Source organism: Vicugna pacos, chromosome 30 (genome assembly GCF_048564905.1).
Source record: "Vicugna pacos chromosome 30, VicPac4, whole genome shotgun sequence".
Classification (NCBI taxonomy): domain Eukaryota; kingdom Metazoa; phylum Chordata; class Mammalia; order Artiodactyla; family Camelidae; genus Vicugna; species Vicugna pacos.
Window position 1 is genome coordinate 5,883,084 of NC_133016.1, and position 25,258 is coordinate 5,908,341.

A 25,258-nucleotide genomic window follows, 5' to 3' on the forward strand; every position below is an offset into this window, starting at 1 on the left:
ATCCTGAAAATGAAGCAAAAGCACATTTCCTTAATGTACAGGAATAAGGAATGACAATGCCTCCTTATCTGACCATTTTCCAGCTGACACTCTATGTTGGTTCATAAAACTTGAAAGGTATTTTGTGCATTCGTGCACAGACAGCAGTTAGTTCTACAAGTATTTTCTGCAGCTTGATTGACTTTTGGGGAAACCTACTCAGTTGGCTCCGAGAAAGAGTGCAAGAGTTAGCTAGTGCTTGTTGTGTGAAATGATGGGCAGAAAACCCCGCGGAGGCAGCCCAGCAGGAAGGGGAGGGTGGCGGCATGAGGACGCAGGGACAGGACGATAACGGGATGCCCACACAGCCGACGACCAACTAGCTGGAGCTCTTTTTCACTATTCACAGAGTTCAAAGGCCAGGATCTAAAGCAGGATCACCAGGGTGAAACCGAAAAGGCAAATCATTGGAATTGGGACCTAAACAGAAGACTCTCGGGCTACATACCAGATTTTATTCTCCCACCATCAATTTCTAGAGTTTATCAGTCTTCGGTGAGTGGTTAAACCAGGATACATCAGAGTTACACGCATTACACTTAATGGTATATGCTCAATTTGCTAACCAGCTTATACTCTCAGAGTGAACTAACTCTTCTTTGTTTCCAATGTCCCAGGTCAAAGAACCTCTTTCAGGTGTTGGAGAGTCAAGCTCACCTCAGCCGCTCTCCTCTGAACTTACCAGACCGCTCCACTCCACGCCAGCGCCCAGACACTGTAAAGTAGTCAAGTTTGTCTCTGAATATTATTATGCCAACCTTATAAAACCATGCCCCAAATTTACCAAATTAATTTAGTCTTCTGATGGGAGGGTGCAACAGCGGTATTTTTATTCAATGGGAGTCTGACAGGAGCATTAAAATTTCCAAGTCCCATTACACTGTCACTGCTACACAGCATATCACTTTCTCTAAAGAACTAACTTCAAAATCCCAACACACTTCAGATCACATAGGGCCACCAGCTTGTTTTTTAATGATTTCTTCCAAATCTCTTAGCAGGATAGCTAAGAACCAGATGGTTATAAACCAGCAATTCTATTCTGCAGTGACTGAGTCAGCGAGAAATCTAAGTTGTTACAACCTCATTCACGTTGTCTTTTGTACTGAACAATCAATAAACAGAAAAGTCTCCCATTATCCCCACGGTAAATGGACTGCTCATAAAGGCGCTGGACTGACATCACTGGGAACTGAAGTATTATGTTTAGCCACAGACCACGTCACTGAGTGGCTGCAGTGACCTTTTTTCCCTAATGTCACACCCTAAATTTGACTTCTTAAATGCAATCAAATTGATTTCTCTCTTCCTACTGGATACATACCAGCTGTTATTCTGAATTATATCAACTATATTTCAACAACTTAAAGTCATATTTGACTAGGAACGGAACAGTCCTTAAAATCTATTAGTTGTTTCACTGGCTTACGTTTATTAACTTAACTTTAATACAACAAAGTCCTGTAAGCTGGAGTGCACACCTCAAGCACAGAACTGTCATGAGGGACCCTTCCTTCACTCTCAAGCAGAAGTGGAGCCCTTGCAAAATTAAATAATCCACATGGCTCCAAGGATTTTTTAATCAGGAAATAGGAATTTTTTTATCAAATAGAAAAGACTTTTGGTGAAATAACACACACATTTTGTTATAATATTAATGAATAGCAACTGGACTTCATAGCAGGTTCTATTCACTCAAGTCCAAGAACTGATTCTCAGTCTAGTGTCCAAGGCGTTCACGCAGACGCAAGACCAGTTCATCTCTAACATTTACAGGTTCTCTTGCCGCAGGTGGGAGCCAACACAGGTTTTACAACTGCACATCTAACAAAAATGCTAATCAAAAAAGCTTAAATACATGCCCATCGCCTTTCTATGTGAATTCAAGGATGATTTTTGACTGCATCCTTTTTCGACTTATTTGTGGTAGGAAAGATTACATGAAGCCTGAGAAGTAAAAAACCATGGAAAATCCTTTGGGGGGAAAAATGCTTTCTTAAAATAATCAGTGATAAAATATAAGATGCAAATATATCTTACTGACTATATAAACAATTATGGGGAAAAGAAGCTATTTTAGAAAATAATGTTCCCTTAGAAACAAAGATACAGATCTTGGGAAGTACAATGTGAATAAACTGAAATGTGATTAACTGATGTCCAGGTGTTTCAGGTACAAAATAATAGGTAAAACTTTAAAAAAATTTAATGATAAATACATTAATATATTGGGATTTGGGTTTTACCTAAATAGTTTTCCTTTTTAATGTGGGGGAACTCATTCAATTCATGAATATTCCATTACAGATTTTGAAATGGGAAAACTATAAAAATAACTTCACTATATTACAGAATAAATTCAGTCCTTCAAATAATTATTTAGGAAATTAACCAGATTGTTCAGATTTTAAATATTACTTGCTCTCAATTATTTGGAGCTAACTTTTCAGGTTTTGTATACTGACAAAGACAGACATAGCTGAGCTCTTTCTTCCCTTTTCCTCTTTTCCTTAATGAAGGAAAGTGGAATCTATTACCCAACCTCTGGGTTTCCAATATCTATGCCATCTGCTCCTTTATTCACTAGGCATTAACTTGAAATTGAACATACTCAAAAAAAAAAAAAGAAAAGGGTTCTCTTTTCAAGGAATAGCAATAGGTTCCCTAAAACAACAGGGAAAATTGAAACATACAAACAATAGTGAAAATTATCTTGTTTTGGAAAACCAAATTTCCCGCTGTCATTAGTTTTAATATGTGACATTATTTAAGAGCTCAGAGAAAAGTGAAGTGGTGAAGTTGTAAGACAGTGAACAAGAAGGCACGGATAGTTTTGGGTATTAATATGTGATACCAGCAAGGTTGGGACAAGTTCTGCTACCAAATGGGGATTTATATTACCCGTTAACAGACTTCTATGCAACCGCCAAGAAGTCATTTTTAAATGATGAAATGAGGTCAGATGACAAGTGAAGAAGAGAATGTAAAAGGAATACAGGCATTCAAGGAAAAAGGGACACTTTGATACATTCTAACTCAGTTTAGCAAAATTAAGTAAGATAAGTGTAGGTGAGGAATTGTGAGCAATTTATTTAGGCAAAGTGACATCAGTTTTAGAAAAATATAAGCTGGTATTAATCATACTTATAAACTAACTCTAAATACAGAGGCTTTACTTCCTTTTAAAGATGACTCAACAAAGCTTCTCCTAAACACTTAACTATTATTTTAAATTCAAACCCGCAGTGCTTTTTGCTTCTATCCATTACAAAATGAATACATCATTCCATTGAGCAAAATCTTTAAAAAGCTCCAATAAGCCAACCAGCATATTACACAGCACGGGGATTCCAAAATGAAAACCATTGAGAGTTCCAACTATCAGCTGCCTTGTATCTCAGTAATGTCAGAGCGCTTTATGAACCGGGAGGCTAACATTCAATCTGAAACGTGTTTAACTTGTAGCACTGAGAGTCCATGAAAGCAACCAACTGCTCCTAGGTCTGTTCTGAGCTGTCTGGGGACTGCGGCTGTGCAGTGCCACACTTCTGCGCGGCAGCATTATTACCGCCTTACCAACTGCCTACAGCTGCTCTCAGCAAGAACCAGAATACAAGTCACACGCTTGCCCTAACAACATCTCCCAGGCATTGTTTACTTAATTCTCCGAGTCTGCATGGAAACCTCGAGTCCTCAGACCACCTGGAAGCAAAATCCAAACACAGACAGATAACATGCACCCAAACATCTATAAGAAACGGACACGCTGAATTTCTTTAGTTTTCTCCAGCACATTCTCATCACAATAAGCCATCTTATTCAGTGCTGTATCTTAATCCTCATGGGCTATTGTCTCAGAAGCAGCTCAAGGTCTTCGAACTGGAGACAGGGCTATAATGGCTTACCTGACTCACAGGCAAATGTCTTTGACGTTTCATCATGAAAGATAATTGCCACTGCATGCTTCTTTGTCTCCCGAGGCAGTCTGGTTATGTTTTTGATGTTGTGCAGTTCAGTTACCTTGAAAGAAAAATATTCTTAACTCAGTGTGCAATACATGCTATATGCCAGGTGTTTAAGCAAAACGATCAGTTATTACTGCTTTAAGCCACTTTCCAATGGCTATTTACTGGTTTCTAGTGAACTGTAGCCAAAAGCCATACAGAACAAAATGTCTTCTGTTATGCCCTCAGTTTTGGCTATCGGTTGCTGAATTTTGAAACAGTCAAAATATTATGTAGACAAATAACTCTGTGTAAGAAAGGACTCGTGTTTTTATTAACAGTACATCTGCAAACAACAGGTGTGGCACATGGAAGATTCTCAATAAATTTTTGTTAAATATTGACTGCATTTAACACCTCCTCTCTCTCTTAACTCCTACCCATCATGCAAATTCCTGTTGTGAATACAGTCATGATGTAACTGACTCTTGTCAATCAGCAGACAAATGACTTTCAAATTCTGGAGTTTTTACATACAAGCAATGGACCTGCTTCCTAGAAAAATGCAGAGTGTTCACAGACCCGTATACTCCCGGCTCCCTCACCCTGTCCTTTCGCCAAGGCTCATTTGTGATTTATGGACCCAGGGTAACAACTCTTTACTCAGGTGGCAATGAATAAATTTTAATAAACGTGTATTTTAGCTGACGACTCTGTGGGTACACATTCCTCTGTTACAACTGGTGCATATTTTATTTTTCTCCACAGTCCACAGAAAAATGAGCAATGGTTTACTTCCTCAACTACTCCGCAAACACAACCTTGCAATAATAATGCTCTATGAGCTAATTTTAAAATTCACTTGTCAACCTGCTACGTGTCATTATTTCTTTTAATACAAAAGATATGACAGGTTCATTTTCATTTAGTTCAAATACTTAAAAAATTCTCTCGAGGTTTCTCCTTTGATCTACGCACCCTTGAGAAGTTGTGTTGTTTCATCTTCACATATTTCAGGGTTTTCTAGCTATCTGACTGTTACTGATTTCTAGTTTAATTCCACTATGATCCGAGAGCAGATACTGTATGATTTCCATCCTTTTAATCTGTTGTGTTCAGTGGCCCAGCATGTGGTGTACCTCGTTGAATGTGCCACATGAGAAGCATGTGTGTTCGCTGCTGTCTGATGACCTGTCTGTAGATGCCCGCTACAGCCAGTTCGTTAACAGTGCTGACTTCAACCACGTCCTTCCTGATCTTCTGCCTGTGGGATCTGTCCATTTCTGAGGGCGGTGCAGAAGACTCTTAACTACGATAGTTGATGTATCTATTTCTCCTTGCAATTCTATCAGTTTCTGCCTCAAGTTGTTCTGCTGCTCTGCTGTTAGGTGCACCCACATTAAGGACTATGTCTTCCTGTAGGACCGACCAATTTATCGGTATGTAACGCCCGGTAACGTCCCTTGCTTTGAAGTCTGCTTTGTCGGAGATTAGTATAGCTGCTCTGCTTTCTTTTAGTGTCATTTCATCAGGGTATTTTGTTATTTCGTTATTTAACAGTATAGTTTTCTATATCCACTTACTTTTAATCTACAGCTGTCTCTATGTTTAAGATGGGTTTCTTTTTGACAGCGTATAGTTGTGTCTTGTTTGATTCACTCTGACAATTCTTGTCTTTTAACTGGTGCATTTAAACCAATGATGTTCAAAGTTGAGTATTCATACAGTTGGACTTACATCTAGCATATTTGTTACTATTTCTTGCCCTTGGTTTTGTTCCTATTTTGTCTTCCACTCTTTTTCTGTCTTTTGTGATTCTGTGTTTTATGATTCCATTTTTCTTCTTTCTAGTGTATCAACTATACTTCTTTTTAATTTTTTAATCAACTTTTTTATCAACTTTAATAATCAACTTTTATTAAGATTATGAAATCCTAGAGCATTTCAATAATACATATCAATTACTGCATCATTTAACAATTCAGTATATATTTCTGAAATACTGATTTTTCATATGGCTATAAAGGCACAAAATACTAAAGTTTAATAATAAAGCACTAAAATAATTAAACATGAAATTAGCAGAGTTTAATTAAAGGAAAAATTAGTTGAAAATAATTCAGGTCTAAGTGAGGAAGTCCCATGATCATTCAAAATACTGAGGTCTAGTAAGTGATAGAAATGAAGCCTAAATATAGGCACACTTAAATGATGACTTGCTCACTGGCGCTATTTAACTTTTATTTCAAGGAGTAATTCCCGAGGAATTCATGGTGAGAGAATCAGAGAGACCAAAGATGAAACACATTTACTTTTTTCTGTAGGATTTCATAAGGTAGTTGGGTGATAGGACTGCAAAGAGCAGTATTAAACCCAATAAGAGAGTTAAAAACAGAGCCAAACAGCACAGAGGAAGAAGGTCTGTACTTCTGCAACCAACCTGTGGACTGGCCACCTGCACCAGGCCAGGTGACATGGCAACTGGATTTCTAAAGCATATGTTGAAAAGATATATAGACAGCTTCCAAACCTTTCTCTCCTGTCCTGCTTTGTTCATGCAGGTTGTGTCTATTAATGATCACCATAAGAAGTATTAGTACTTATAAATTATTCAATATTCATTTATTAATGTGTTTAAGAATAATAATACACTCATTTTGTAACACAAATAAAATTTTAATATAAAAATTCCTTAAATAAAGAGTGGCAATGTTTTTACATTTCTGCAAAACTCTTTAACGTCTGGCTTAACAGAAGACAGCTTAATATTCATTTCTGCTTTGGAATTCTATCTATTGTGATATATGGTTTTGATTAAGTATATCCATAAAGTAAGGTCTCATACAGGTATGAGGTTGTACAAGGGGAGAATAACTTAAGAGTATTCTCAGACAACTGCAGACATTTTTTGATTCTATTTCCAAACAGACAATCTTTTAAAGGTCATTACCATGGGGAGTCTGGCATCACGTCATACACTTTTTACACTCCGTTGCATTAAAATCCGTATGTCTCCTTTCAACTTTGACTGATTATGGGTGAAACACTGGTTTACTGAGTTATGAAGATCTTACAAATATTGACATATTTCATTACCAATATAAAAAATATTCATTAACATCACCCTTGACGTCCAGTAAAAAAAAAAAATCTGTTTTGAGAAGCTAACAAGCTCAAGAATGCAGACACAAGATTCCCAAATTTTAATTTTCACTTGAAAACTTAAATTTCAGCATTACTAATATATATTGTCAATTGTTTTTCTTGAAAACTGGCTCATTTAATTCATTTTTGAGAAAATGAGAAATGTTCAAGTCTGAATGCCCATAGTTTGTCAATCAGATTTTCATTAAAATAAGTGCCCTTTGAAAAAATTAGCCATTTTGCTTGTAACATTAACAATCACACAAGTGCTTCTCCTAGAGATAATCACCGTTTGTCAGTATATAGCTGATGTGTTTTATGAGTTCTTATTTTTTTTTTACATACAGTATTAAAAAGATATACTTAAGGGTCTCGATTTTTTTATATTAATAATTTTCTTGTTTCATCAAGGTTGTTTCTAAGTAAAATGAAAATAAAATGGGCATATGTTTTGCAGGTTTATTTGCTTACTTGGGTGGGTTGATGGTAAAGAATACAATGCTTTAGTCCCATTCATTTTTGCTGTTTTGCTTATGCTTTTGGTGTCATATCTAAAAAAATCACTGCCCAGACCAACGTCAAGTAGCTTTCTCCCCCATGTTTGTTTCTAGTTTTATTATATCAGATCTTCCATCTATGTCTTTAATCCATTTTGAGTTGATTTTTGTGTATGGCCTAAGAGAACAGTCTAATTTCATTCTTTTGCATCGCAGTACACAGTTTTCCCAGCAACATTTATTGAAGAGACTATCCCTTTCCCACTGTGTGTTTCTGGCCCTTTTGTTAGAAATTAGTTGATGATATACACTTGGGTTTATTTCTGAGCGCTCTATTCTGTTCCTTTGGTATACCTGTCTGTTTCTTTCTTGTTAATCTTAGTAGTAATTCTTATCAATCCTGACATTTTACTAATCTCTTATGGTGGTTTTAATTAAGTCAGAATTTGGATTTTTGAGAACTGAACAGTACATTTTAGAAGCTAGTATAATAAAACTCACTTTATTAGGATAAAGAATATTGATTTTTCAGTAAGAGAAAAGGTGGAAATTCTACTGAATTTTTAAATTACTTCAATTACTACATCTCAATCTCTTTTGAAAGCTTGAACCCTAAGCTTTCATAACAGTAATTTAAATATTGGTTCTACCCTACACATTGTATGTTTCAGTATTTTGGTCATAACATTTGCATAGAAATTTTATAATTGCTTTCTTCCAATAAAATTTATACCAATTTTCTAACAGCTGCTTCCTTATATTTGTCTCCTGTCACTGAAAAATATGAATGTGTACCACTGAAAAAAAAATCAATATAATTCATTCTTCAAGCTCCTTGTGACAGATATTATGTGCTCTGATATCGACCTCCCACGTTTACTATTTGACAATCCCAATACGTTCATAATCAGTAATTACAAGTTTAGTCTTTTAACTCTTTGAAAGACTTAAGGTCTCTCGAATATTAAACTGCATTATGAAATGCATCATCTGGAAAAAAATAATGTGGATAAAATTACATCAAGTTAGAATTAACTGTAATAGTCACTGCTGGCTGGCTACTCAGCATCCAGTTCCGGCTCCTTCATTTTTAACAGAATATGATTTGGTTCAGTTGTTCACCCCTACACATGCAGCCCCAGTGCCCTGGCAGGCCTCTCTCACCCCTAGTGGCATCGTAGAACTTGTTATTCCCAGGGTAAGAGTCTCCTTGCTCGGGATTAGCTTAAGAAAGAGAAGATGACCCAAAATACAACCAGTGAGCTGTGAACAGAAGTCTTCTGGTGGCCTCTGATCAGTGTTTTCTGATCTGACTGTAGCCTCCAGATAGAACTAGCCCCCTTACTCAGGGAATGGTGTCCAGTGTGGACATCATACTTCGGAGATGCTACAGCTATCATTCTACTGGACCGAAGATGACGGCAACCCTGAGGATGGCAGAGCTAGGAAAGGGAAATAAAGAACCCAGGTCCTTCACTTTCATTCTGGAGCAAGAGTTACTAAATCAGCCAACCCTGAAGCCACTGTCTTTTTCCGGACATGCTGTAATAGGTGATAATGCTCTTCTTTAGGTTGTTTGAGTTAGGGTTTGTTACTTTCAGCCAAAAACATCCTAGCCGATGAAACAGACATGGAGCTGAGCTCTCCTCACTTAACAGTGGGGACCGGCCGTCCCTCTCCAGGTGGCTGTCATGCAGCTGAAGCCAAGACCAGAGTCAGGGCCTTGCCTGCTGCTTCTCACACCAGTGCTCTTTTACATCGATTTATGTGACAGCTATTGCTCTGGAATCCACACTCTTTATTAATGGCCAATAATGGCTGATCTAGAAATCATTACAGGAAGGAGAATTCAACTATGAAAGAGACTCAAGTTTTAGCAATGAGAAAGGATTCCCAGAAAAACTCACGAACTCATTACTCCTAAATTATTTTCAGGTTGTCTATTACAAAAAACTAAAAAGATACTCTCTATTCAGGTCGAGAAATGCAGAACATTAGCACAAAGGGAAAAATGCACAAAACAGGAAATCTAGGTACCTCCTTCCCTCCCTCTCGCAATGCGTGTAAATTTAGCACGTCTAATAATGTTTCACTGACTCTAAGAACGAAAAGGCATGAAACAGCTCAGTCAGCGCTAGCGTCTTTCTCCCTCTGAGAGTCACAGCTTTGCCACACAGATACTAACAGAGACCCCACAGCTTCCATCACTTAGTAGATGTACAACATTAAATCTTTTAATTACAGTAATGGGTTGAACAGTGGCCCCCTCAAAAGATATGTTCAAATCCTAAACTCCAAAATTTTTGGATGTGACCTTATTTGGGAAAGGGTCTTTGTAGGTATAATTAAGTGAAGGACCTTAAGAGGGGGTTATCCTGGATTTAGTGTGGGCCTCACATCCAGAGACAATGTCCTTCAAAGAGAAGACCAGAGGGGGCTCTGAGACAGGTCACACTGGGGACAGCCATGCGAGTGTGAGGGCAGTGATGAAAGCAAAGGAGTTCCTGGAGGCTGGAAAAGGCAAGCAGGGACCTTCCTCGAGCCTCTGCAGGGAGTGTAGGCCTGCTGGCACTTTGATTTCTGACTTCTGGCCCCCCAGAACTATGAAGAGAATAAATTACCCCAATTTTAAGCCAAATCTGTGGTAGCTGTTAGGCCAGCCGCAGGAAACTCACATGATTACATACTGTTATTTAAAGATATGTAATCTGTCTTAAAGTCAGTCGTGTAGAATGAAGTTAAAATGACAGAAAGAAAAACATGAAAAATTTGTATAGAGCCCCATGCCTCTAGTAAGATACTAGTTTCTCAAAAAGCAAAGAATGTATCTGTATTTATTTTGAGTCACCTAAAGGTATTAAATACGTTTCCTCCTTCTGTACTTCTGATCAACCAGAACTCGACCGAGTCCTGTAACGTGGCTCCCCAGAGGCAGGAAGATGGCTCATGGAAGCCCAGGGGGAGGGGGCGGTCCGCTGGGCAAGTGCTCCCACCGGTGAGCCCTGTCAGGGTTGGGGTTCCAGGGCACACGTAGTGATAGTAATAGAAAACTAATTTATTGACATTTGATGGGGGCCACCAGCAAGGCTGACGTGATGCGGAGCTGGAAAGTGACTCTGAGTCACGGCACCAGGGCCCCAGCATGGAGGGAATCCATGCCCAGAAGAGGCACTGACAGGGCCCAGATGAGAAGCTCGCAATGCTCCAGAGGCGGCGGCCCTGTCCTATCCCTTGCCTTGTTCATAGGCTCCATGTAGCCAATAGCAAGTGGTCTCTACTGGTTTGGGCATATTAACAGGGAACAGAAAAGTATCACTATGGGGGCCTGCCAGCAGCTTGAAGCAGCAGGTCAGGAGAGCTGGAGAAGACGTTGGTGACAGCCACTCTCCTCCCTACAGGAACACGTGAGGGGACTCCTGTCCAACTTCTGCACACAGACCGAACATCTCTTTGCAAAAACTTCTTCTGTAATCAGAGACTTGCTGGTAATTTTCACCAGAATTAGAAAGCTCTCGGTTAATATTTAAGCATGTCATTACTAACTCTGCTTTTTGTAACTGTGCTCCTTGCTGGCATTTCTGGAATCAAAACACAGGAATAGGTACCTGTTGAACAAAGAAGTTCGATGTTAACTGTACACACCTGACAGCTGGGGATAGTTACCACAGATTGACGAGGACTGCTGACCTAACATATGTAAGATGGAAAACAGTATGGAAAGAAGATCAAGGTCTAGTAGCATGAATGACAAACTGACAACAGCTGTAAAAATGCTGTTGCGCCTGTTCAAAAGGCACTATGATTAGGTATAAACTCTGCCAACGCTCATCAGCCACTGAAAGTATCACAATCTGAGTTTCAACTGGAAACAAGAATAGAAAAATCTGAGAGAAACCACTTGCGTGTTAAGACGTTCTCTGAATGGTACCCAAGTTCAAATCATGGCCACAGAGACAAAGTACAAACTAGGTTCTCAGGCAAGATTACATGGATGCTGAAAGTAGCACACCAAAAAATATCACCAAAAAATCAAAAATTTTTATGAAAAAATTAAACACTTAATATATCAAATATAGAAAAGAATTATCTTTATTTAAAAGTTTATATGCCAAAACTTATTTTATTTCATGCACAAGTTCCAGGCACAGTCCATTTATTGCTGAAAACATGGCAAGGATGCTCTATGTCAGTGTCAGTGCAACACAGGTCTTGGACAATAAACAAAGGAAAAAAAAAAGGCTAAGAAAGGAGAAGATGAAACTATCAATATTTGCAGACAGTATGGTCACTGATATACAAATGCTAGCAGGATCAATAGAAAAATAAACTATTAAAATAACAAAAGCTTTTAGCAGCATTGTCAAATACAGTCAGCAACAACAACAAAAAATCAGCAGGATTTCTCTACTCTGGTAATTATTAGTAAGAAACAGACAACACCTTCACAAAAACACGGAAAACTATAAAGTATCTGGAGATTTGGCTGGAGAAAAATTTAAGCCTTAAAAGAGAAGCTGAGTAAAAAGAATATTCCATGTTCTTAGACGAATTGCTAAGGCAGCTTTAGAAAGTTAAGAACTGAGTGTGTTTGGGAAACAACTGTCCTGCCAGATGCCACAGCATCATGCGATCCAGCAGTCATTTAAAACAAGTGGCGCAGAAGTGGTACAAGAATGAGGAGACAGTACAGAATAGAGAAGTCAGAGAAAAACGTGTGCGTGTGTCTGAAATACACATCACCACAGTAATAGAGAGAATAGCCCATTTAACAAATGGCCTAGTGAAAACTGGGTCCCTAAGTATTTAAAAAAAATGGAATTCCTAACTCCATATAAGACCTGGACACCGGACAGACAAAAGGCAAGCTGTAACGCTAACTTAATCAAACATAGGATGGCATCTTTGTGACGCATGGTGAGGGAAGCATTTCTTAAAGTTGCTGAAAAGCCCAACTCATGACAGATTTGAATATATCTACATTTTCAGATTTCTGTTTAATGCAGGACTCCATAAAATGAACAGACAGACGACAGAGGTGAGAAATCGTTTACAGCATCTAAAATTGGAATGAGACTAGTGTTTAGAATAGACTAGAAAATCTTATAAAACAACAAGAAAAATAAAGGGTCTCCAGTGTGATATGAACAAATGATAAGATCAGGCAGTTCCTGGAAGAATAAACTCTGAAAGCAAAGAGGCATAGGAAAAAGTTCTCAGATTCACTGGGGACAGAAAAATGTAGGGTAAAACCAATTGACTATTACTTCACACCCATCAGATTTGGAAAAGTTAATGAATGATGGAAGATACCAATGAGAATGTGAGAATGTAAGACCCTCAGGTACCCGGTGGATGTGCTGAGTGAAGCCGCATTCTGGAAAGTCATCTGGTTGTACATATCTAAGTACTCACATATTCTTAATGCAATGATCTCATTCTTTTTACATATCCCACAAAATTTCTCACACTGGGTCATAGAGACACTGTACAAAAATCTTAATTACTGCATTGTTCGTGGTAATAAAAAGTCACTGGCAATCTAGTTTTTATCACTAAGAAAATGGAAAAGTAAAATATAATGGATGCAAACAATTGGGCATCATGTTAACGGTTAGAGGCAACTGGCAAAATGGACACATAGAAATGCAAGTAGGTCTTTAAAAAAGCCTTAATGTAGCATGAATTAAAAATAAGAAACATAGTAAGTTACAATACAATGTTACTTCAGTGAATTAAAGCAGGGCATGTTCAAGAAATCAACAGTATACACTTACAAGATTCACTGTTTGAATCTGTTTGATTTATAGTTTCCCATCAAACTCATTATAAGGATCATGGAGGAGGAAAGATGAATGGGATTAAGAAATGGGAATAAAATAAACAGATATTAGAATGATGATAGCACCCATTAGCTTAGTAATCATATTTCAATCAAGCTTTGCAGATGAGTTCTATCAGACTAGAAAAGAAAAGAAGGGAGGAAAGGAGAAAAACCCACTTATCAAAGAAAAGTCAACTGAAGGAGATGGGAAATTCTAGCAGGTCCACCACTGTGAAAAGTTACACGCCTATCACAACTTACCAACGCTCTGAATCAGTCTTCAGCTCAACTGTCTATGGCTTAGTATATGGTAACTCTTAACATAATTAATGGGCACAACTATGCTTCTCTAGTAAAGGACACAGAGTGGGAAAGAGTATTGGTATGATTCTTAATATATATCAATTCCAAAGCCACAAGAAACTGGTTACTTTCCTATGCTTATGAGACCAACTGGAGGTGAGATCCACGAGTAAACTGCCAATCATGTTTAGCTTGTTTACCTATATACTTAACAGCATCTGTACATGATACTCAGGATTATTTATGCTTTTTTATTTAGATAAAAATATACAGCTTCAAGAAATAGAAAACCCAATTATTAATGATTGAAATCTGGGGTAGGCAAACTATGGCCTGTGGGCTAAATGTAATCTACCATCTACCTGTTTTTGTAAATAAAGTTCTCCGCTGTGAGCAACTGCAGTCACCAACTCCAGGAGCCTGGAAGCAGATTTTTCTCCAGAGCCACCAGGTTAAGAGCTCAGTCTGACTGACCACTTGACTACAGGCTCATGAAACCCTTAGCAGAGGACCCAGCCACACTGCACCTTACGACCTACAGCGCTGTGAGCTCATGAATGGGTGTTTTTTTTTTACCCCCAAGTTTGTGATAATTTGTTATGCAATAACAAAAAGTGAAAACTATTTTTCAATTTTTATTCATGATTAAACTGCATAAAAGATCCAAGTTGGGGATAACAATGGATCTGACCACATCAGATCCATTACTTGTAAGATGGAAGTGGAATGAAACACAGCAAAGTCGACTTTTACGTCCACCATCAGAGAGCCAGCTGTACCAGCTCTCCGACTAGGAGACTATCATGGTAGCCCCAAGCTTAGGAGGACAATTTCCACCATACCAAGACAAACTTTATGAAAGTGCAAAAAGGATTAGCAGAGAATTACCAACTACTGCAAATCAGATTAAATTTTAATTTTACAGTACACTGGATTTCTAAACATGATTCACTTGATTTAAAGATACAGAAAAGGAAGACTAGGGGGAAACAGCTGCATAACACCTAAAATTCCTCTTTTTCTCTCTGTCTCCAAAGAAATGGGGAAAATATTTATTTTAGGGGCACTGGATCTAAATCCACTAAACAAATACAAAAACGCTTTAAAAATGATGAAAATAATATCAAATAAATAAAAGATGCTACATAGATATTTACAGTAAGGTACAAAGTAATAATTCAAGAATTAAGTCTCACTGAAATACTCTTCAAATTTTAAGTTAAAATGAATACACATTCATTACTTGAAGTATAATATATAACCTGCCACTGATGGTGGAGAAATAATCTATCTTTAGTGAGCCTTATGCAGTTAGCATTCCTCCTGCTGCATCTGTCAGATATTACACAATTGGGCAGACTGTGTTAATGGTTAAAAAAGAGATTTTAAAAAACCCAAAATGTATTGATGATATTCTGAAATAACAATTTAAGGTCACTGGATGTAAATCCATGAAATAAATATAGAAATGCTTCAAAAATTATGGAAATAGTATCACAACAAAATTGTGCTACTGAATGCTCTTTCTCAAATTACTGTCTGATTTACCACATAAAATGGCTTGTCTGAAATTACAGGTTACTTTATCATGCAAATTGGTCTCAAAATTTGTCTAAAGTTGGTATGGGTTCTTTCCCTGGTTCCAAAGATGGAAAATCTGAGGCAGAAATGACTTGCAGCCATAACTGTTTTACATTTACATTATTATCTTACATGAAAATATTATCTCACTTTCTGAGCTATGACATTATTTGCATCTTATAGACAGAAAAGTGAGAAGAAGACATTGTTTATATCCTTCTATGTTTGTTTTTTTTATGGAGTATCACTGCAGATGATTGCCTAATACACACACACATGGATCGCTTCAAAAAGTAGATTAAAGACTAATTTTTCTGACATAAATCATACTGCTGTTTACTCGAAGTTGAGCCCAGATTTAACCAAACACATATTTTCTAAGAGTCTGATTCTGTATTTCTCAGTGAAAAGGTACATTATGGAGCCATGGGATATAAACAAAAATCCTGATTGCTGAGTGATTTTCCATGGCTTCCTTAAACCACACGGAATGATTCTTACTGGAGATATCTCAGATGTTGTAAAATTTCAAGTGACCTTGACTCAAATTTTACGAAGATCAAGTCTAACCCTTGGAGTTCCCTATTATTTTGAGATCACAACTTCACAAATCCCCTCCATCCAAAGGTCTGAAACCATGGTTTCTCCTGCTGGTATCTGAGAGCTTTATTTCATCAGTGAAGGTACATCCAGCCTTGGGCATCTCCCCCTTCACCTTATCCAACATAAAACCAACTTTTCCTATTCCATGTCTATGAGTCTTCCCTGACTGACCAGCACTAGGGCTCGGATATCATGACATAATCAATAAATGATCATGGACTAATGGTGACTGTCCCAGGAACCAGTGTGTGTGTCCACAGGCGCTTATGTTCAAGAAACTGAGACCTCTTTAAGCTAAGACATTACAGATGGATGAATGAATGAACAAACAAATGATACAAACAATGAACAAATGGATAACATGCCTTAACCTGAATAAATGATCATCACTCTGGGAACTTCTGGCAGGTATTTCAGAAGACACCAAGCCTATGATCACTCTTCACAGCACAACAAGTGTGTGCTCATTCATGCACTTAGCTATTTCTTCAAGGAGTCAGAATGAAATGTTCAAGACCCCACACTGTACACATGTGCTGTTTTCACACTTGCCAAAGCTTTTGCGTCTAGCTCTAAGGACATGCTATCTTTCTCGGTGACTCTTCTTTATAAAGACATCTTCATCTTTTCACAACTCTCCCAGATGTTTACATATAGATAAATGTAGACAACTCCAAATAGGAGTAAAGCAGATAGAATAAAGCGTTGTTTTCAACATCAGGTTATAGGGGATTTGGAAATAAGACTGGTCCTAACACAGGCATCACTTTTCTGGCAAAGTAGAACCGAAACTTCACATAGTTCTACCTTCATTCATCCTTCTAAGGGATTTTATTTATATTTTACTCCCTACAGATGACACTCATATTTACTTTATTAAAATTTCTATAAACTATTTCTTTTTCATCTGCTTAGAAAATTAAGGAAAATTTATTAGCTGATTCTATGTAAATTGCTTTAGTTCAGTTTTCATTGAGGATAAATTTGTTTTGAATATCTGTTATGACAATTATATACAGCTACATTTTCAATCCTAATGCATTTTTAATAACTTCCTTCAGCAGCTAGTAATTTGAATTTCAAATTTCTTTCTACCAAGAAGTAAAAAAAAAAAAAGTATATACCATTTTATTGCAGTTTCATACAAAAATTGATTTATGAAGTAAGATCTCTCACAGCAAACATATCAAATGTCTAAATGAGACCATTAATACTCATAAATTTTATAATATGTATGTTACAGATAAAACATGTCATTAAGTTAAAGTTGCTAAAAAATAATTGTATCCTTAGATTATTTTCCAGAAATCCCTCACTTAGGTTGGAAATATTTCATTCATTTGATTGATTTTTTTATTATTGCTTTTGAGCACTGTGGCAGACTTTAGGGCATATCAAAATAACTCATTAATCAAAAGTCTGAAGTATTTAAACATTAACAAATAGAACAGTTTGGGAAATCCATAGGAGTCTATTTCTTTAAGCCATCTTGAAAATGAAATCTTTTTCCAATTCTGCAGATCCAGTATTTGGACTGACCATTAATTACTCAAGGGAAAACAAAGATTTTAAAAACGCTCGCCTATTCCATAAAGACATCTTTAGTTATCTGACCATTAGAGGAAAATATGAGAAATTTAGAGCTTCACCAATGTTCATTTCTGAACAAAAGAGTTCATAATGATATGAATGGAAAAAGCCATGGGAAGTGATGGTTCAGTCTTTGATTTTGCAGGAGCAAAAACATATTTCAGGAAAAAAAATCACAAACATTTGTGAATGTTTTTTATTGCCTTGACGGTTGTCGGGCCTTGGAAGAATTATTCCCATCTGACCCCTGGGGAGGCCTTCTCAGCCACTCACATCCCTGCCCCTATAGGCGGGGCAGCCGAGAGAAGGGCAGGACACACACGGTCTCCAAAGTTCCGTCTTCCCTCTTTTAACTTTGCAAATGCCAGTATTTTTGGTAACTATTTTTGGCAAAATTAACAATTACCTCTTTTTTCAGTTAGGAGTACATTTAAAGAGTCTTGATAATTACTATATATTTTATAAATTTTACTGTTTAGGATTTAACATTTACTCTATTAGCAGCTCCTCATTTTAAACGGGTCTTTTCATAATTTTCTATCATTCCTTGAAATAGCCAGTCTTTTTTCAGTTGAGTATCCACTTTTTGATTTGTAACTCTTGATAAATTCATAGTTATAATACCTGTGAACTATCTTAGATGTCACCATAAGGCTGGCACTAAAGTCTGTGCCTTTTAGAGAAAGGGGTTTTATTTTATACTGATTAGGCTTTTACAGAGAGGCGTTGATATACACCCACCCTCACGTTCATTCTATTCGATAGATTTCCTGGGCAACCACACTGTAATCTGGCTGCACTTCTAATTGTTTAACGAAACATATACGTGAATATATCACACATAAATACCTCAAAATCTAGCATGCCAAGAATGACCTCATCACCCAGTCTCCGTGAACTGGGACCATTCATCCCTCACCCAGTCTTGAAAAGATACCAAGTCCTAGGTCTCTCTCTTCCATTTCCCTTCTATGTCATCACTTACTCTGTCTTTTTAATTCTACTTTACTTGGAAAATGTCAGCCAGGTCTCTCTTTGCCTTTCATTTTACCTTTCTCCACTCAGGACGTTGTTGTCTATTTTGGGGAAGTGGGAATGTTTCATTATAATATTCAATTAAATTGTTTCTCTGTATATAGTCTATTATCCTACCCATGTGATGTGATGTCACACAAATTATTTTTTTCTAAATATGTGCTTAAAGATACGAAAAATGATTTAAAACCCTTCACAACTGCTCTGTTGCTTAAAGATTAAACTCATGGGTAAGGAATTCTGACCCTTCACCTGCCCACTCAGCTCCCTAGAGCCCACCTTCCACCACTGCAGCCCTCCTTTCAGAGTTCATCAACAGATTCCTCAAATTCTCCTCAGCTAACCACGCGATGCGACTTTTCAGGACTTGTAATCACACTTCTTCTTTCTCATATAATGCATTCCTCTCCATTACTTTCCTTTGTCAAAACAGAGTTATCCTAAGAAGCCCCTTGACCTTCACCTTCTTTGGAAAGTCCTGACTTTCAGAGGTAGAATTAACTCTACCCTTACGCTTGTATAACTGCATGTCATCATAGCTCATTATAGTTAGCTTTTTATAAAACTCACTTCCTAGGATTGTAAAATCTTAAAACAATAATGATAATGACCAGCATGTATTGACTGCTCCAAATACTGTTTTTAAAAGTTCATGTGTCATATCTTATTTACGCCTCCTAACAGTCCTGGAGGAGAGGGGCAATTACTATCCCTACTGGAAAAGTAAGAGCATCTGCATCTTCTTCATCTTCTGAGCCTCAGTGTCTGTCCTATCCCTAGACATCACAGTCTCACAGAACTACGTATTATTCTAAAATAGTATTTTATCTGTTATACTGAATTGGCTTTAATATTTGCTTCCCAATACACAGGGCAGGTCTTTTTTTCCTTTGTAGCATCATGGCAATTACTCAGGGGAAAATGCACCTCTGTTGCTTATCTCACCCAGTGAAAGCAAATATTTACAGGGCAAGTTTTTACTTTAATTCTAGGAACATCTGAGTCACTTAATGGTAATATAATTTTGATGGCCAGGTAGAACAGATCACAGGTGAGTGACCAAGAGTCACATTACAAAGTAAGAGAAGAGATATAAAAGAGAATTTAAATAATGCTAGCTGAACATTCTAAAGAAAAAAAAAGTAAAAACCAGTGTCATGGAGCTAGTTAAGACTGCAGGAAGAAGAGTAGTGAGGCTGACACAAATATTTTGGTTTGAAGGCCTAACAGACATTTGAAATTTAACATGTACAAAGTGAAAGCTTGTAATTTTTTACCCAAAACCTGTAAGACGACAGCCACTGAAGCATTAGGCAAAACTAGCTAAAATAGAGTCAAAATAAGAAACTATTCACAAACTTTCTTGAAAGAAGCCCTAAGATTTCTTATTACTGATGAGTCATGTCCAAATTATTCTTTCATATCAGGGACGCTCTAATGTTATTTAGTTCACAATCACTGAAGGGAAAAAACAAAATAAAATTCCTGAAAGGAAATTTAAATCACTAGGAAACTGAATTAGCTTCCCAAATGCTATGAAGAATAAATTGCAGTAATAAAACCTTTAATCTTCGTAACACTGCCATGAGAGGAGTAAACGTTAGCTGTCACACACCCTGAATCTGGCTACCGAAGTGCTTTAGGCAACCTCGAGTTACAGTCAATGACACCTGTTCAGTTATTTATTAAAGGATGGATTATTCCTGTTCTCACCGTGCTCCCTCCACATGATCTGTTGTGACTTAACTTTCAGGCTGCAGAGAGAAAGCTCACACACAAAAAGTGTGTATGTTTTTAAAAGTGTTAGTCATAGTTTTCTAACATTAATTTTTTTAACCTGCTTGTATCTGCAGTCATTTTTTTCCTTCTTTGTTAAAATGAATGCTCTCTGGTTCTGGGAAAGACCAAACCCTGCCATTACACACAAGAACCTTCTCATCATCACATTCTCAGCCGACTAGATTATTCCCATTGGCATGCAGGTGTGTTACAATAGATGTCATATTTGAAAAAAATATATCTGCTATATATACATTGGCTCAATTTTACAGCCAAACGTCTTGAAAAAACTTGCCTGAGTGGCGGCCCGTTTCTTACCTCTCAATATCGCGTAAACTACTCCAACTGAAATAAGCACCCATATTTCACTGAAACAGCTCATGACAAAGCATCCAAAGTCCTCCGTGTTGTAAATCCATGGTCCTTTTTCTGTCACTTTTCTCAATCTCTCAAAGTAGACATAGATGACCATTTGTTCAAACTTTTTAACACAGTTTTCTCTTGGTTTCCAATGGTTTACTCTTCTAAAACAATTTTTTAAATTTAAGTATAGTTGATTTACAATGTTGTATTAGTTTCTGGTATACAGCAAAGTGATTCAGTTATACATATATATATTCTTTTTCCTATTCCTTTCTGTTATGGCTTATTACTGGATATTGAATATAGTTCCCTGTGCTATACAGTAGGACCTTATTGTTCATCTGTTTTATATACAGTAGTTAGTACCTGCTAATCCTGAACTCCTAATTCATTCCTCCCCCACCTGCTTTCCCCTCTTGTAACTGTAAGTTCGTTTTCTGTGTCTGTCTGAGTTTGTTTCCGTTTCTTACCCATGACATTTTCCCCAGAACGAGAACAAAATAATCCTAAAATGTATATCGAACTATAAAATATGATACCAATGGTTTCCTCTTAATGCTATTCTTCTCATCTTACTGCCTGCTGTCCTCAGATTTCTATTCTGGCTCCCCCCCCCCCACTAATGCTCTAAGTGTTAGAGTGTTAATTACCTCCTTTTTCTTCATTCTCTCCCAAGGACATTTTATCCAGTGCTACAGAATAAAGTACTAGAAATATGTCAATGACAGCCAAACGAATAACCATCAGCAACGTCCCCCACCCCCTGCACACATTTGTTTTTATCTAACTGACTATTTGACATTTTAGTCTGAATGCCTAATAGACATTTCAAAATTAACATATGCTAAGTGAAAGCTTGCGATCTTTGCTCAAAGCCTCCTCTTCTTTCTTCCCCATCTTCATGAACTGTGCCATCCTCATCTCTGTTGCTCAAGTCTAAACTCGTAAACCGCCATGAAACCTACTTCTTACTTACACCCAACGTTTAATCCGTAAGTATGCCCTTGTACATTTTCACAAATTGTATCCAAGATTTGTCCTTGGACCTCCAACATCAATACTAACACAGTCATCGGAGAAACCATCACATTTATCCTAGAGGAGTAACAGCTAACATTTGCTACAACTTATCATCTGTCAAGTAAGTAGCTACACACACTTAGCTATAAAATATCTCGTTATATTTAATCTCATTATATGGCTATAGTACCATTTACTCCTTGCAGTAATTCTCTTTGGTAGGCACTATCAACATCTTAATCTGTCAGAGAAAAATTAGGCATACAGAGGTTAAACAGCTTATGCAAGTGCACACAGCTATGAAACATGGAAGCTAGACTCCAGAGCCTACAATCTTACCCAGTGGGTAACATGGTTAAGGTTCCTTTTTATTTCAATACTTAACACTGTGTAGGTTTAAGCTATACAATGCAATAGATATCCATCCATCCATCTATCTATCCAGCTATATAGTGAAATGATTACCACAACAACGTTAGTTAACATGTCTGTCATCACTGGTCAAAAGGTGGGATGAACGGGGACCGCAGTCGACAATGCTGTATTATATACAACAGTGTTTTCTAGGATGACCTTTTTCCTTGTTAACTTTATTGAAGAATAACTTACACATGACAAGTTGCAACTATTTAATTAAGGGAACAGCTGAATGAGTTCTGCTAACTGTATGCACTGTTTAAACTACCACCACAGTACAAATAAAGAATGCTTCTACCCCCACCCTAAGCGCCGTATGTTCACCTGCAGTGCATCCCTCCCTTTACGCCTCCCTCCAGACAGGCAACCGATGATACGACTTTTGTAATTACAAATATGGATTTTGTGACTACAAATACAAGTATAACATTACACAATAGGTATTATTTTGGGTCTGATGTCTTTCAGTCAGCATGATGACTCTGAGATTCATCTGCCATTATGTGTATTAGTAGGTCCTTCCTTTCTATCATGTAGAGGTATTCCCCTAATGCATGTGCCACAAGTCATTTATTCATTGTCCTGTTTGCACTGTTTTCACTTTTAGGCTATTCTGAACAAGGCTACTATAAACATTTCTGTACAAGTATTTATCTGGACATAGCTATTCATTTGGGGAGGAGGGTAAATTCCTAGAAGTGCACAACAGTTTTACAAAGTGCTTATAAAATTCTACATTTCCATCAGTAATGTATGAGTTCAACAACTCTGGTTAGTTCTGGTCTTCATAATTTTAGCCATTCTAATGAATGAGCAGCATTATCTTATTTTAGTTTGAATTTAAATTCTAAAGATAACTAATGATATTGAGCATCTTCTCATTTTCTTGTTTGCTGTTCATATATCTTATTTTGGAAAATATCTGTCCACATCTTTTGTTCATTTCTAAATACTGGGTTGCTTATCTTATTACTGAATTCTAAGAATTCTGGATACATGCTCTTTGTCAGAGAAACGTCTGCACATTTTCCCAGACTTATTTGCCGTTTTATTTTGTTAGCTGAATTGCTTGAAGAGAAAAAGTTTTAAATGTCAGTATGGCTCAACTTACTTTTTTTTTTTTCTTACGGCTTATACTTTCTGTGTCCTGAGATATACTCACTTATCACAAGGTGTAAAAAGTTTTCTTCTCAATTTATACTGGGAATTTTATAGATTTGGCACTTAAATTTAGACCAATAATCTGTTTTGAGGTTATTATATGTATAGTGTGAGGTAAAGTCAATGTTCATTTATTACATAGACATCTAGTTGTTCTAGCACCATTAGCTGGAAAGAGTTTCTTTTCCTATTGACTTGTCTTTATACTTTGGTCAAAATGCAATTGACCGTATATATCTGAGTTCATTTCTGACCTCTCTATTCCCTCCCATTGATTTACACAAATATTCTTTTGCTAAAATTATACTCTCAGGATTTCTGTCACTTTATAGTAAGTCTTAAAGTCTTGTGAACTTCCAATTTTGTTCTTCTTTATTAAAATTGCATTGCCTAATACAGGTCACACAAATGTCCATATAGAATAAGCTTGTTAATATCTTCAAGGAAAGAGTCCTGGAATTATGCTACGTATCAATTTTGGGAGAAGTGACATCCTAACAGTATTGAATGTACCAATCTAAGAATACTTAATATCGCACCATTTATTTGGGTCCTCTCTTAATTTTCTCATCTATGTTCCATAGTTTTCAGTGCAGAGGTTCAGTGTGTGCTTTGTTGGCACTACTGCAAATTTAGTTCGTTTTAAAAATTTTAAATTTATCAAGTGTCAAATTGTTAGTATCTAAAAATGCAAACGATTACAAAATATCATTCATTAAATTCACTCATTAGTTCCGGCACTTGTTTTGAAGATGATTGGACATTTTCAACAATCCTATCACCAAGAACAGAAAGAGTTTTCTTTCCTATAGGTTTTTGTTAGATGCTTTTTTCTGATTAAGGAAGTTCACTCTGTCCTTAATTTTATGAGCATTTTAAATCATAAATAGCTGTTGAATTTTGTCAAACGCCTTTCTGAATAGACTTAAAGGACCCTATGATATATTCTCTCTTTAATTCTACATTACGTTGGTCAATTTTCAATGTTAAAACGACTTTCTATTTCTATCATAAATCTTACCTGATCACACGCTATCATTTTCATATACTGTTAAGTTAAATTTGCTAATATTTTGTTAGAATTTTTTGGTTTGCAGAGAGATTGATCAGTCACTGTCCCCTCATGTCTTTGTCTCGTGGTTTTCAGATAATATCAGTTTGATAAAGTGAGTTGGAAGGAGCTTCCCCCTTTTCATATTTTCCTTCAGTATTTATGTGGATTCTTTCTTCTCCTTAAGTATGTCGTAGTGTTCACAGGTGAAATGATATGGATCTGAAGTTTTCTTGGTGGCAAAGTTTTAAACTGTAAGTTCAAACTTTTATTAGATCTTGAGCTCCTGAATGAGCCTGGGTAGTCTGTCTTTCAAGGAGTTTGTCTATTTCGCTTAAGCTGTCAAGTTTTTTGAATTGTATTTGCTCGCAATACACTCCTACCAGCCTTTTAACGTCTGCAGAATTTGTAGAGACAACCCCTCTACTATTCCCCATCGTTGATTTCTTTTAAATCTTTTTTTCTCGATAAATTTGGTTAAGAGTTTATCAGGTGAGTGTTCTTTTGTTTGTGTCTGTATTTTTGGCAAAGAAACAGCTATTGACTTTACAAAGTTTCTCTACTGTTATTTTGGTATCTCTGTCGTTGACATTTTCTCCTACATATTGTCTCTTTCTAATGTAAAAACTGAAAGCTATGCATTCCCCTCTGCTCACTGGTACCGCTACACTCCATACCTGCCAACACCTGCGCTTCTGCTGTCTTTGAGTTTAGAATATCGGCCCATAGCCTCTGTGACTTCATTGCCTCTTTGATTATGACCTCCTAGAATACATTAATTCCCGAATATTTAGAGTTCACTTGATAACTTATTATTATTGATTTCTAATTTAAATGATTGATGGTCAGAGAACGTACTCTTTAGGACCTCAACTTTTTTCAGTTTATTAAGACTCGTTCATATTGAATG

At 36.9% G+C, this 25,258-nt stretch overlaps 1 protein-coding gene across 1 annotated transcript in view; it reads right to left on the reverse strand.

The window, feature by feature from the left end:
* The window catches only part of DOK6 (docking protein 6), a 272,876-nt gene that overhangs the window by 161,764 nt on the left and 85,854 nt on the right, over window positions 1–25,258 (reverse strand). Inside the window, exon 3 of the mRNA XM_006215593.4 lies at window positions 3,945–4,059. Within this exon, the coding sequence (XP_006215655.1) occupies window positions 3,945–4,059 (115 nt within the window). The remainder of the gene's footprint in view (window positions 1–3,944; window positions 4,060–25,258) is intronic.